General features: G+C 48.6%; 1 protein-coding gene across 1 annotated transcript in view; it reads left to right on the forward strand.

Annotated features, from left to right (window-relative positions):
* Window positions 1-14,944, forward strand: part of elp4 (elongator acetyltransferase complex subunit 4) — a 53,712-nt gene that overhangs the window by 37,341 nt on the left and 1,427 nt on the right. Inside the window, exon 8 of the mRNA XM_046333342.1 lies at window positions 10,818-10,873. Coding sequence (XP_046189298.1) covers window positions 10,818-10,873 — 56 coding nt within the window. The remainder of the gene's footprint in view (window positions 1-10,817; window positions 10,874-14,944) is intronic.

Consider the following 14,944-nt stretch of genomic DNA (forward strand, 5'->3'; position numbering starts at 1 on the left):
TGCAAAATGACCTCCAGCAGGCCACAAATGTGCATGTGTCTGCTTAAACGGTCAGAAACAGACTCCATGAGGGTGGTATGAGGACCCGACATCCACAGGTGGGGGTTGTGCTTACAGCCCAACACCGTGCAGGACGTTTGGCATTTGCCAGAGAACACCAAGATTGGCAAATTCACCACTGGCGCCCTGGAGTCTGGAGACGCCGTGGAGAACGTTCTGCTGCCTGCAACATCCTCCAGCATGACCGGTTTGGCGGTGGGTCAGTCATGGTGTAGGGTGGCATTTCTTTGGGGGGCCGCACAGCCCTCCATGTGCTCGCCAGAGGTAGCCTGACTGCCATTAGGTACCGAGATGAGATCTTCAGACCCCTTGTGAGACCATATGCTGGTGAGGGTTGGCCCTGGGTTACTCCTAATGCAAGACAATGCTAGACCTCATGTGGCTGGAGTGTGTCAGCAGTTCCTGCAAGAGGAAGGCATTGATGCTATGGACTGGCCCGCCCGTTCCCCAGACCTGAATCCAACTGAGCACATCTGGGACATCATGTCTCGCTCCATCTACCATCGCCACGTTGCACCACAGACTGTCCAGGAGTTGGTGGATGTTTTAGTCCAGGTCTGGGAGGAGATCCCTCAGGAGACCATCCGCCACCTCATCAGGAGCATGCCCAGGCATTGTAGGGAGTTCATACAGGCACGTGGAGGCCACACACACTACTGAGCCTCATTTTGACTTGTTTTAAGGAAATTACATCAAAGTTGGATCAGCCTGTAGTGTGGTTTTCCACTTTAATTTTGAGTGTGACTCCAAATCCAGACATACATGGGTTGACAAATTTGATTTCCATTGATCATTTTTGTGTGATTTTGTTGTCAGCACATTCAACTATGTAAAGAAAAAAGTATTTAATAAGAATATTTAATTCATTCAGATCTAGGATATGTTATTTTAGTGTTCCCTTTATTTTTTTGAGCAGTGTAGTTTAACCTTTATTGTGTGCTATAGCTTGGAACATAAATACATGGGACTCTAGATGACATCATAATGAGGTATTGTTTCCAACAATTTGGCTGTTTTCCTAAAGAAGTTAAATCCGCTTTGTGTTTTGTTTCCTTGCCACAATACTAACAAGAATCGCGATACTGGTATGTTCCCGGGCCCTACCCGGTACCCCCATCCCTGTCCTGAGAGGTAGTATGGACAACGATGCCTTCTCTGATGGGAGTGACCACTGACTGTCCCTCTCTGGCCTGAATATTCAACCCTTCATATCTGATTCTCTACCCCCCTCCACCCTGTAACAACCACGTGATGTTGGAGGTATAGCAACACGTGATGTTGGAGGTATAGCAACACGTGATGTTGGAGGTATAGCAACACGTGATGTTGGAGGTATAGCAACACGTGATGTTGGAGGTATAGCAACACGTGATGTTGGAGGTGATTGGAGCAACACGTGATGTTGGAGGTATAGCAACACGTGATGTTGGAGGTATAGCAACACGTGATGTTGGAGGTATAGCAACACGTGATGTTGGAGGTATAGCAACACGTGATGTTGGAGGTATAGCAACACGTGATGTTGGAGGTATAGCAACACGTGATGTTGGAGGTATAGCAACACGTGATGTTGGAGGTATAGCAACACGTGATGTTGGAGGTATAGCAACACGTGATGTTGGAGGTATAGCAACACGTGATGTTGGAGGTATAGCAACATGTGACTGTGATAGAGGAAGCTTTATTTAGCTAGTTGGTTAGTCTGGTCTCTCTCAGCCACAGACAGTCTAGACTGGCAGCAGTGGGGCTGGCTGGGCTATCCATTATTAAACACCCACACCCAGGGAGGAAGAGTGATGCATAGAAAGCCTCCTCACACCGCCCAGTGCCACAGTCCACTTGAAACTTTAATCAGGACCTCGGTCCCCTTGCTCATCACACACACCCGTCATTCAGAGCCCCACTAGTTTTGATCCTACCTTTTTAGCTAAAAATAATCATATATATTATTTTTTGAGGGATGCATGTTTTGCATGTAATGTTAACATTAATACGTGTCACACATCAGTTTGGAAACGATGTACATTTTAACAAATTTAAAAAATATTGAGTTAATAAAGCCACATACAAACTTGGTCTCTTTTTTGATTTCTTGAGTAAGGCAGCTCCAAAATGCAGGTGTTTCAGCCTAACTTAGTGCTTTCTGTGGTGGAGGGGCAGCCAGTGGAAAATACAGAACATAAGGGTATTGTAATGTTCTCTATTTGCACCGTGATTGGCTCAGTGTTCTGTCACTCATGGGGACACTACGTCACCGCCAAATCTAAGGGTAGAGCTCGAAATTCAAGCCCGTTGGGTGCTGCCTTAGTTACATTAGAAGTGCCCATCCAAGAAGATTCAAGGTCATTGGCCACAGATCAATTGTGTGTGATTTGACATAATTTTAAGTCGGAAATGTACATACACTTAGGTTGGAGTCATTAAAACTTGTTTTTTCAACCACCACAAATTTCTTGTTAATAAACTATAGTTTTGGCAAGTTGGTTAGGACATCTACTTTGTGCATGACACAAGTACTTTTTCCAACAATTGTTTACAGACAGATTATTTCACTTATAATTCACTGTATCACAATTCCAGTGGGTCAGAAGTTTACATACACTAAGTTGACTGTGCCTTAAACAGCTTGGAAAATTCCAGAAAATGATGTCATGGCTTTAGAAGCTTCTTATTGACATTGTTTGAGTCAATTGGAGGTGTACCTGTGGATGTATTTCAAGGCCTAACTTCAAACTCATTGCCTCTTCGCTTGACATCATGGGAAAATCAAAAAATATCAGCCAAGACCTCAGAAAATAAATTGTAGACCTCCACAAGTCGGGTTCATCCTTGGGAGAAATTTCCAAACCCCTGAAGGTACCACATTTATCTGAACAAACAACAGTACTCAAGTATAAACACCATGGGTCCATGCAGCCGTCATACTGCTCAGGATGGAGACTCGTTCTAGTGCAAATCAATCCCAGATCAACAGCAAAGGACCTTGTGAAGATGCTGGAGGAAACGGGTACAAAAGTATCTATATCCACAGTAAAACGAGTCCTATATTGACATAACCTGAAAGGCCGCTCAGCAAGGAAGAAGCCACTGCTCCAAAACTGGCAGACTACGGTTTGCAACTGCACATGGGGACAAAGATCATACTTTTTGGAGAAATGTCCTCTGGTCTGATGAAACAAAAATAGAACTGTTTGGCCATAATGACCATTGTTATGTTTGGAGGTAAAAGGGGGAAGCTTGCAAGCACGGGGGTGGCAGCATCATGTTTTGAGGGTCCTTTGCTGCAGGAGGGACTGGTGCACTTCACAAAATAGATGGCATCATGAGGTAGGAAAATAATGTGGATATATTGAAGCAACATCTCAAGACATCAGTTGGGAAGTTAAAAGCTTGGTCGCAAATGGGTCTTCCAAATGGACAATGACCCCAAGCATACTTCCAAAGTTGTAGCAAAATGGCTTAAGGACAACAAAGTCAAGGTATTGGAGTGGCCATCACAACGCCCTGATCTCAATCATATAAAACATTTGTGGGCAGAACTGAAACAAGCGTGTGCGAGCAAGGAGGCCTACAAACCTGACTCAGTTACACCAGCTCTGTCAGGAGGAATGGGCCAAAATTCACCCAACTTATTGTGGGAAGCTTGTGGAAGGCTACCCGAAACGTTTGACCCAAGTTTAACAATTTAAAGACAATGCTACCAAATGCTAATTGAGCGTATGTTAACTTCTGACCCACTGGGAATGTGATGAAAGAGATAAAAGCTGAAATAAATCATTCTCTCTACTATTTTTCTGACATTTGTTACGATAATGAGTGAAGAGGTGTGGAGTCAGGCGCAGAGAGCAAAAGATGTGGGAAAAACAACACGCTTTAATGTCCCGGAAACATAACATGTACAAAAGTGGAAACACAAATGAACAGAAATATAAACGGACAGCGTGAAACCCAAATGCCAACAAAAATACATTCAAACAACAAAACAGACGAACAAGCCCGCACGAAACAGAAGCGGGCTAAACAGACTATATATAACCCTATCCTAACAACCAAACTAGAAACAAGTGCTACCAATTAGACAAAACTAAACGAACACAGAACAACGGATCGGCGATAGCTAGTAGACCGGCGACGACGACCGCCGAGCGCCACCCGAACAAGAAGGGGAGTCACCTTCGGTAATATACGTGACAGTACCCCCCCTCCTGACGCGCAGCTCCCGCAGCGCGCCGACGCCGGCCTCGGGGACGACCCGGAGGCCGAGGCGCTGGGTGATCCGGACGGAGGCGATGGAATTCACTCAACATGGATGGGTCTAGAATATCCCTCACCGGAACCCAGCACCTCTCCTCCGGACCGTACCCCTCCCAGTCGACGAGCTACTGCAAGCCTCTCACCCGGCGTCTCGAGTCCAGAATAGCTCGTATCTTGTACGCCGGGGACCCCTCGATGTCCAGAGGGGGCGGAGGAGGAACCTCTGGTACCTCATTCTCCTGCATGGGACCAGCTACCACCGGCCTGAGAAGAGACACATGAAATGAGGGGTTAATACGATAATACGAAGGAAGTAATAATCGATAACAAACCTCATTTATTCTCCTCAGGACTTTAAATGGCCCTATACACTGCGGACCCAGCTTCCGGCAGGGCAAGCGGAGAGGCAGGTTTCGGGTCGAGAGCCAGACCCTGTCCCCAGGTGCAAACACGGGGGCCTCACTGCGGTGACGGTCAGCGCTCTTCTTCTGCCTTACACTCGCTTGGCGTAATGACTCTTGGACTGCCCTCCAGATCTCCTTAGAGCGCTGTACCCACTCCTCCACCGCAGGAGCCTCAGTCTGGCTCTGATGCCACAGTGCCAGGACCGGCTGGTACCCCAACACGCACTCAAATGGTGACATGTTGGTAGAAGAGTGGCTTAGTGAATTCTGGGCTATTTCTGCCCAGGGAATATATCTCGCCCACTCGCCTGGCCGGTCATGGCAATACGACCGCAGAAACCTACCTACTTCCAGGTTAACTCTCTCCACCTGACCATTACTCTCCGGGTGATACCCTGAGGTAAGGCTGACCGAGACCCCCAGACGTTCCATAAATGCCCTCCAAACACGGGAGATAAATTGGGGGCCCCGATCAGAAACTATATCCTCGGGCACCCCGTAGTGCTGGAAGACATGGGTGAAAAGAGCTTCCGCAGTCTGTAGGGCCGTAGGGAGACCGGGCAATGGGATAAGACGGCAGGACTTAGAGAACCGATCCACAACGACCAGGATAGTAGTGTTACCCTGAGAGGGGGGGAGGTCAGTAAGAAAATCCACCGAAAGATGGGTCCACGGCCGTTGTGGAACGGGAAGAGGTTGTAATTTACCTCTTGGCAGGTGTCTAGGAGCCTTACTCTGGGTGCACACCGAACAGGAGGAAACATAGAATCGCACATCCCTTCTCAAAGTGGGCCACCAGTACTTCCTCTCAAGACCTCTCACTGTTCTATAAATATCTGGGTGACCCGACGAGGGTAGACAATGAGCCCATCGAATCAATTGATCACGAACAGCCAGCGGCACGTACCTACGACCCTCCGGACACTGTGGAGGCGTAGGTTCCCCCCTTAATGCCCGCTCGATGTCCGCGTCCACATCCCATACTACCGGTGCCACCAGCTTAGCTGATGGAATGATGGGAGTAAGATCGATGGACCTGTCCTCAGTGTCATAGAGTCTTGACAGTGCGTCAGCCTTAGTGTTGAGGGAACCTGGTCTATATGAGATAGTGAAACGAAATCTGGTGAAAAACATGGCCCACCTTGCCTGACGAGGATTCAGTCTCCTAGCTGATCGGATATACTCCAGGTTACGATGGTCAGTCCAGATAAGGAAAGGGTGCTTAGCCCCCTCAAGCCAGTGTCTCCACACCTTCAGGGCCTTAACCATAGCCAACAACTCCCTATCCCCCACATCATAATTCCGCTCCGCTGGCCCGAGTTTCTTAGAAAAAAAGGCACCACCCGAACGCTGTGAGAGCACCGCTCCAACCCCAGCCTCGGATGCGTCCACCTCTACTATAAACGCCAAAGAAGGGTCCGGATGTGCCAACACCGGCGCCTTAGTAAACATCGCCTTCAACTTATGAAAAGCTCCGTTCACCTCGGCTGACCACTGTAAACGCACCGCCCCCCCCTTCAGCAGTGAGGTAATAGGGGCAGCTACCTGACCAAAACCCCGGATAAACCTCCGGTAGTAATTGGCAAATCCCAAGAACCGCTGCACCTCCTTTACTGTGGTCGGAGTTGGCCAATTACGCACAGCCTTAACGCGGTCACCCTCCATTACCAAACCAGAGCTGGAAATGCGATAACCCAGGAAGGAAACTGATTGTTTGGAAAACTCACATTTCTCCGCCTTCACATACAGGTCATGCTCCAGTAGTCGTCTAAGAACCTTGCGCACAAGAGATACATGCGCAGAGCGTGTAGCGGAGTAGATCAAAATATCGTCAATATAAACCACTACACCCTGTCCGTGCAGGTCTCTGAGTATTTCATCCACGAAGGATTGAAATATAGCTGAAGCATTCTTTAAACCGTATGGCGTGACGAGGTACTCATAATGGCCCGATGTAGTGCTAAATGCAGTTTTCCACTCATCTCCCTCCCGAATACGCACCAAATTATAAACACTCCTGAGATCCAGTTTAGTGAAGAACTACGCTCCGTGAAATGATTCCACTATCGTAGCAATGAGAGGTAGTGGGTAACTAAAACCCACTGTGATGGAATTTAGACCTCTATAATCAATACACGGACGCAAACCACCATCTTTTTTCTTCACAAAAAAGAAACTCGAAGAGACAGGTGACATGGAGGGCTGAATGTACCCCTGTCCCAGAGCCTCGGTGATATAATTTTCCATAGCCACCTTCTCTTCCTGGGACAAAGGATACACATGACTCCTGGGGAGTGCAGCGTTAACCTGGAGATTTATCACGCAATCCCCCTGCCTATGGGGTGGTAATTGGGTCGCTTTCTTTTTACTGAAAACGATAGCCAAATCGTCATACTCAGCTGGAATGCGCACGGTGGAAACCTGGTCTGGACCCTCCACCGTTGTAGCACCGATGGAAACCCCTACACACCTGCCTGAACACTCATCAGACCACCCCTGTAGAGTTCCCTGTTTCCACGAAATCGTAGGATTATGAATAGCTAGCCAGGGAATCCCCAGAACAACTGGAAACGCAGGTGGGAGTAGGATCGAAACTAAACTAATTCGCTCCTTGTGATTCCCCTGCGTAATCATCTCCAACGAAATTGTGGCTTTCTTCACCAGCCCTGACCCTAATGGTCGACTATCTAAAGAGTGCACGGGAAAAGGGGGGTTTACTTTTACTAACGGAATCCTCAACCTCTGAGCGAGTCCGCGATCTATAAAGTTTACAGCTGCGCCTGAATCTACCAGTGCCTTATGCTGGAGAGAAGGAGAATAATTTAGGAAACAAATTAATAGGAACATGTGACCAACAGGAAACTCTGGGAGAGTGTGGTGCTTACTCACCTGGGGTGACCGATGAGTGTTCTGCCTGCCCTCATGATTCCCAGATGAATTCCTCCAGCACCGACCAGACGTGTGCCCTCACCGGCCACAACTGGTACAGGAGGAGCTTCCTCCTCCGATCTCTCTGACCTCCTCCCTATAGGCTGTCTCGTCATTGTGGGTGATCAGGCCTGCCATTGTTGTGTAGTCAGCAATCTTAATGATGGTGTTGGAGTCGTGCCTGGCCATGCAGTCGTGGGTGAACAGGGAGTACAGGAGGGGACTGAGCACGCGCCCCTGGGGAGCTCCAGTGTTGAGGATCAGCGTGGCAGATGTGTTGCTACCTACCCTCACCACCTGGGGGCAGCCTGTCAGGAAGTCCAGGAACCAGTTGCAGAGGGAGGTGTTTAGTCCCAGGATCCTTAGCTCGGTGATGAGCTTTGAGGGTACTATGGTGTTGAACACTGAGCTGTTGTCAATGAACAGCATTTTCACATAGGTGTTCCTTTTGTCCAGGTGGGAAAGGGCAGTGTGGAGTGCAATAGAGATTGCATCATCTGTGGATTTGTTTGGGCTGTATGCAAATTGGAGTGGGTCTAGGGTTTCTGGGATAATGGTGTTATGTGAGCCATTACCAGCCTTTCAAAGCACTTCATGGCTATGGACGCTACGGAACAGCTGATGCTCTCCTGCATGCCTCAGTGTTGCTTGCCTCGAAGCGAGCATAGAAGTGATTTAGCTCATCTGGTAGGCTCGTGTCACTGGGCAGCTCACGGCTGTGCTTCCCTTTGTAGTCTGTAATAGTTTGCAATCCCTGCCACATCCGACGAGCGTCTGAGCCGGTGTAGTATGATTCAATCTTAGCCCTGTATTGACGCTTTGCCTGTTTGATGGTTCATCTCAGGGCATAGCGGGATTTCTTGTAAGCTTCCAGGTTAGAGTCCCGCACCTTGAAAGCGTCAGCTGTACCCTTTAGCTCAGTGCAAATTTTGCCTGTAATCCATGACTTCTGGTTGGGGTATGTACGTACAGTCACTGTGGGGACGACGTCCTCAATGCACTTATTGATAAAGCCAGTGACTGATGTGGTGTACTCCTCAATGTCATCGGAAGAATCCCAGAACATGTTCCAGTCTGTGAAAGCAAAACAGTCCTGTAGTTTAGCATCTGCTTCAGCTGACCATTTTTTATAGATTGAGTCACTGGGGCTTCCTGCTTTAATTTTTGCTTCTAAGCAGGAATTAGGAGGATAGAGTTGTGGTCAGATTTATCAAATGGAGGGTGAGGGAGAGCTTTGTACGCGTCTCTGTGTGTGGAGTACAGGTGATCTAGATTTTTTTCCCCTCTGGTTGCACATTTAACATGTTGATAGAGGTTTGTAAAACTGATTTAAGTTTCCCTGCATTAAAGTCTCCGGCCACTAGGAGCACCGCTTCTGTGTGAGTGGTTTCCTGTTTGCTTATTTCCTTAAACAGCTGACTGAGTGCGGACTTAGTGCCAGCATCTGTCTGTGGTGGTAAATAAACAGCCACGAAAAGTATAGCTGAAAATTATAGACAGGATGTTCATTTAGTTGGCCATCCTGAAATCACCAACCACACACACACTATTGGTGACCCACCCCTCTAAACAGTACAATTAAAATGTGTGCTAAGTAATTTCGCTCACCTGGGGTTTAATTTCTGTGTGTGACTGACCTCAGCCTCTAAGTGCTCTGAGGCCTGACTGGGGGAACATGCATACTTTAACAGTAGAACACAAGTGTAAAGGATGGAGAACAAGAAAGGAAGATAAGACAGGAAGGCATGAAAACTGCATCAGGCGGGTGGCAGGCAGCTAACACAGAGAGGAGGACCTTAATGATTTAAGAGGCTGAGGAGATGAATAATAGAAGACTACCACCATCCCTGCGTCCCTCTCTTCCTCTCTCTCTCTTCCCCTCTCCCTGCGTCCCGCTCTTCCTCACTCACTGCGTCCCTCTCTTCCTCTCTCCCTCTTCCTCTCTCGCTCTCTCCCTGCGTCCCTCTCTACATTTTCCTCTCCCTGTCCCTCCCTCCCCCCTGCTCCCCCCCTCCCTCCCTCCCTGCTTTCCCCCTCCCTCCCTCCCTCCCCCCTCCCTCCCTGCTTTCCCCCCCCTCCCTCCCTCCCTCCCTCTCTCTCCTTCTTCCTTGTTCTCTGCTGTCACAACAGAGGGAGAACTGACCAGCAGGGGGAGCCCTCCTCGAGCGATCCTCTCCCCTTCACTCCTTCAACTATGTGTTTGTGTTCTTGTGTGCATGTTGCGTGTGTGTTTGTCTTTGTGAGTGAGTGTACATATGCACATCTCTCTACTTGTGTGTTATGTGGTACAAATATATTATGCAGCATCTCCTCCTTGCTGCTCCTAATGTTTACCTTTACCCCCCCCACACCATTCTCCATATAACCTCAACAACTGCCCCCCCCACACCATTCTCCATATAACCTCAACAACTGCCCCCCACCCATTCTACATCTGACCTCAACAACTGCCCCCCACACCATTCTCCATGAACCTCAACAACTGCCCCCCACACCATTCTCCATGTAACCTCAACAACTGCCCCCCACACCATTCTCCATCTGACCTCAACAACTGCCCCCCCACACCATTCTCATGTAACCTCAACAACTGCCCCCCACACCATTCTCCATGTAACCTCAACAACTGCCCCCCCACACCATTCTCCATGTGACCTCAACAACTGCCCCCCACACCATTCTCCATGTAACCTCAACAACTGCCCCCCACACCATTCTCCATGTAACCTCAACAACTGCCCCCCCACACCTTTCTCCATGTGACCTCAACAACTGCCCCCCCACACCATTCTCCATGTAACCTCAACAACTGCCCCCCACACCGTTCTCCATGTAACCTCAACAACTGCCCCCCCATACCTTTCTCCATGTGACCTCAACAACTGCCCCCCACACCATTCTCCATGTAACCTCAACAACTGCCCCCCACACTACATTCTCCATGTAACCTCAACCTCAACAACTGCCCCCCACACCGTTCTCCATGTAACCTCAACAACTGCCCCCCACACCATTCTCCATGACCTCAACAACTGACCTCATTTAATTTCAGCGCTGACGTCAGGAGGTTTTCAATGACCTGTGATCACTCATCTTTCTCTCTCCTCTCTCCCTTTTTGTGTCTTTCCCTCACTCTCACTCTCCATCTCTCCATCTCTCTCTCTCCTACAGAACAGAGCTCTGATGGGCAATATAACCAGGTTGTGTGACACGGCCATCGCTCTAGAGTCCTTCAGAGGCTCAGAGAACTGACCAACCCTCCATGTAACAAAATTGCCCCCCCATACCGTTCTCCATGTAACCCCCACACACACACAGGGCCAGTGCATAACAACTGCCCCCCCAACCGTGTCCATGTAACCTCAACAACTGCCCCCCATACCGTTCTCCATGTAACCTCAACAACTGTGTGTTCTCCATGTAACCTCAACAACTGTGTGTGTGTGTGTGTGTGTCAACAACTGTGTGTGTGTAACCTCAACAACTGTGTGTTCTCCATGTGTGTGTGTTCTCCATGTAACCTGTGTGTTCTCCATGTAACCTCAACAACTAGATTTCCATGTAACCTGTGCCCCCCCCACACCGTTCTGTGTGTCAACAACTGTGTGTGTGTGTGTCAACAACTGTGTGTGTGTGTGTAACCTCAACAACTGCCCCCCACACCGCTCTCTCCATGTAACCTCAACAACTCTCCCCCCACTCGCGATTGTGGAGGCTGGTCGGCTAGGCAGGCAGGCAGGCCCCCACAGGGCAGCCCAGGCTGTCAGGGCCTGTTAGTGGGCTGCTGCTCAATCAGACGTGCTCCTCACTAGACAGGCCGGGGGGGATTCAGCTGCCACGCCGCACTCTCCCCCTCGCCCCTCTCACCCCCCAGCAGAGCTCCTCTCTCCCGCCCTCCCTCCACACACATACAACCCCAGTCCCATATACCCCTGAGGCCTGGTGTAGAGCGGAGTGGACCAATGCTGGGGAATCCATATTCTTCACCATCACTCTCTCCATCTTTTTCTCTGTCCACTCCTCTCTCCATAGATGGTTTAGTCTGCTCTGACATGGAGGATGACAGTCTGAGAGGGGGAAGAGGAAGGAGATATATATATATATATAAAAGCATCTCCCTCTCTCATACACACATTCCCTCTCTCCATCACTCCCTCACACCTCTCTCTCTCTCCCCCTCCCTCATACACACGTTCCCTCTCTCCATCACTCCCTCACTCTCTCTCTCCCACACATAAAGGTCAGTTTAAGAGATGGAGGTATTTTTAGTCATGCCTCTCTCTTTCTCTCTTGCTCTTTTCCTCTGGTTTATTCCTCTCCTCATTTCCTCTGGTTTATTCCCCTTCTCCTCTCCTCCTTTCCTCTGGTCATTCCCCTTCTCCTTTCCTCTGGTTATTCCCCTCCTCCTCTCCTCTGGTTTATTCCCCTTCTCCTCTCCTCCTTTCCTCTGGTCATTCCCCTTCTCCTTTCCTCTGGTTATTCCCCTCCTCCTCTCCTCTGGTTTATTCCCTCTCCTCCCTGACAGGCCGGGGGATTCCTCTGGTCATTCCCCCTTCTCCTTTCCTGCTGGTTATTCCCCATCCTCCTCTCCTCTGGTTTATTCCCCTTCTCCTCTCCTCCTTTCCTCTGGTTTATTCCCCTTCTCCTTTCCTCTGGTTATTCCCCTCCTCCTCTCCTCTGGTTTATTCCCCTTCTCCTCTCCTCCTTTCCTCTGGTCATTCCCCTTCTCCTTTCCTCTGGTTATTCCCCTCCTCCTCTCCTCTGGTTTATTCCCCTTCTCCTCTCCTCCTTTCCTCTGGTCATTCCCCTTCTACTCTCCTCTGGTTTATTCCCCTCTCCTCTGGTTTATTCCTCTACCCTTTCCTCTGGTTTATTCCCCTCCTTTCCTCTGGTTTATTCCCCTCTCCTCCCTCTGGTTTATTCCCCTCTACCCTTTCCTCTGGTTTATTCCCCTACCCTTTCCTCTGGTTTATTCCCCCTTTCCCTCTGGTTTATTCCCCCTCTCCTCTGGTTTATTCCCCCTCCTCTGGTTTATTCCCTGGTTTATTCCCCCTTTCCTCTGGTTTATTCCCCCTTTCCTCTGGTTTATTCCCCCTCTCCTCTGGTTTATTCCCCTCTCCTCTGGTTTATTCCTCTACCCTTTCCTCTGGTTTATTCCCCCTTTCCTCTGGTTTATTCCCCCTCTCCTCTGGTTTATTCCTCTACCCTTTCCTCTGGTTTATTCCCCCTTTCCTCTGGTTTATTCCTCTACCCTTTCCTCTGGTTTATTCCCCCTTTCCTCTGGTTTATTCCCCCTCTCCTCTGGTTTATTCCCCCTTTCCTCTGGTTTATTCCCCCTTTCCTCTGGTTTATTCCCCCTCTCCTCTGGTTTATTCCCCCTCTCCTTTGGTTTATTCCCCCTCTCCTTTGGTTTATTCCCCCTCTCCTCTGGTTTATTCCCCATTTCCTCTGGTTTATTCCCCCTCTCCTCTGGTTTATTCCCCCTTTCCTCTGGTTTATTCCCCCTTTCCTCTGGTTTATTCCCCTTCTCCTCTGGTTTATTCCCCCTCCTCTGGTTTATTCCCCTTCTCCTTTCCTCTTGTTTATTCCCCTTCTCCTCTGGTTTATTCCCCTTCTCCTTTCCTCTGGTTCATTCCCCCTTTCCTCTGGTTTATTCCCCTTCTCATTTCCTCTGGTTCATTACATTTACATTTACATTTAAGTCATTTAGCAGACGCTCTTATCCAGAGCGACTTACAAATTCCCCCTATCCTTTCCTCTGGTTTATTCCCCCTTTCCTCTGGTTTATTCCCCTTCTCCTTTCCTCTGGTTCATTCCCCCTATCCTTTCCTCTGGTTCATTCCCCCTATCCTTTCCTCTGGTTATTCCCCTTCTCCTTTCCTCTGGTTATTCCCCTTCTCATTTCCTCTGGTTTATTCCTCCTTTCCTCTCCTCTGGTTTATTCTCCCTCTCCTCTCCCCCTTTCTTCTGGTTTATTCCCCCTGTCCTTTGGTTTATTCCCCTCTCCTCTGGTTTATTCCACTTCTCCTTTCCTCTGGTTTAATCCCCTGTCCTCTGGTTTATTCCCCTCCTCCTTTCCTCTGGTTTATTCCCCTCTCCTCTGGTTTATTCCCCTCTCCTCTGGTTTATTCCACTTCTCCTTTCCTCTGGTTCATTCCCCCTTTCCTCTGGTTTATTCCCCTTCTCATTTCCTCTGGTTCATTACATTTACATTTACATTTAAGTCATTTAGCAGACGCTCTTATCCAGAGCGACTTACAAATTCCCCCTATCCTTTCCTCTGGTTTATTCCCCCTTTCCTCTGGTTTATTCCCCTTCTCCTTTCCTCTGGTTCATTCCCCCTATCCTTTCCTCTGGTTCATTCCCCCTATCCTTTCCTCTGGTTATTCCCCTTCTCCTTTCCTCTGGTTATTCCCCTTCTCATTTCCTCTGGTTTATTCCTCCTTTCCTCTCCTCTGGTTTATTCTCCCTCTCCTCTCCCCCTTTCTTCTGGTTTATTCCCCTGTCCTTTGGTTTATTCCCCTCTCCTCTGGTTTATTCCACTTCTCCTTTCCTCTGGTTTAATCCCCTGTCCTCTGGTTTATTCCCCTCCTCCTTTCCTCTGGTTTATTCCCCTCTCCTCTGGTTTATTCCCCTTCTCCTTTCTTCTGGTTTATTCCCCCTGTCCTCTGGTTTATTCCCCTTCTCCTTTCCTCTGGTTTATTCTCCTTTCCTCTGGTTATTCCCCTTCTTCTTTCCTCTGGTTCATTCTTCCTCTCCTCTCCCCCTTTCCTCTGGTTTATTCCCCCTTTCCTCTGGTTTATTCCCCTTTCCTCTGGTTTATTCCCCCTCTCCTCTGGTTTATCCCCCTCTCCTCTGGTTTATTCCCCCTCTCCTCTGGTTTATTCCCCCTCTCCTCTGGTTTATTCCCCTTCTCCTCTCCTCTGGTTTATTCCTCATTTCCTTTGGTTTATTCCTCCTTTCCTCTCAGTCTGGTTAGTCAGCCCTAGTTGAGACAGATGAAGAGTGATTAAATGGTATCTTTTAGTTTCTCCTCTAACATAATGTTTTATTTACATGCTGACATGTCCCACGTCCCTAACCTGTCCCACTGACCACTATTGTTTTGCTTTGTGTTCACCCACCGCACAATGATACAGTTTAATATAATACACAGCTGAGGTTTGAATCTCTCTGTTAGAAAGATGTTGATCTGATATTTAACTATACTGGCAGTATTTGACCTATATCAAAATATACATCCTCTGTTTAAGAATTTGCAAATGTGTGTTCATTGTGTGTTTTGTGTGTGTGCGTTT

Source organism: Oncorhynchus gorbuscha, unplaced genomic scaffold (assembly GCF_021184085.1).
Source record: "Oncorhynchus gorbuscha isolate QuinsamMale2020 ecotype Even-year unplaced genomic scaffold, OgorEven_v1.0 Un_scaffold_390, whole genome shotgun sequence".
In the NCBI taxonomy this organism is placed as follows: Eukaryota; Metazoa; Chordata; class Actinopteri; order Salmoniformes; family Salmonidae; genus Oncorhynchus; species Oncorhynchus gorbuscha.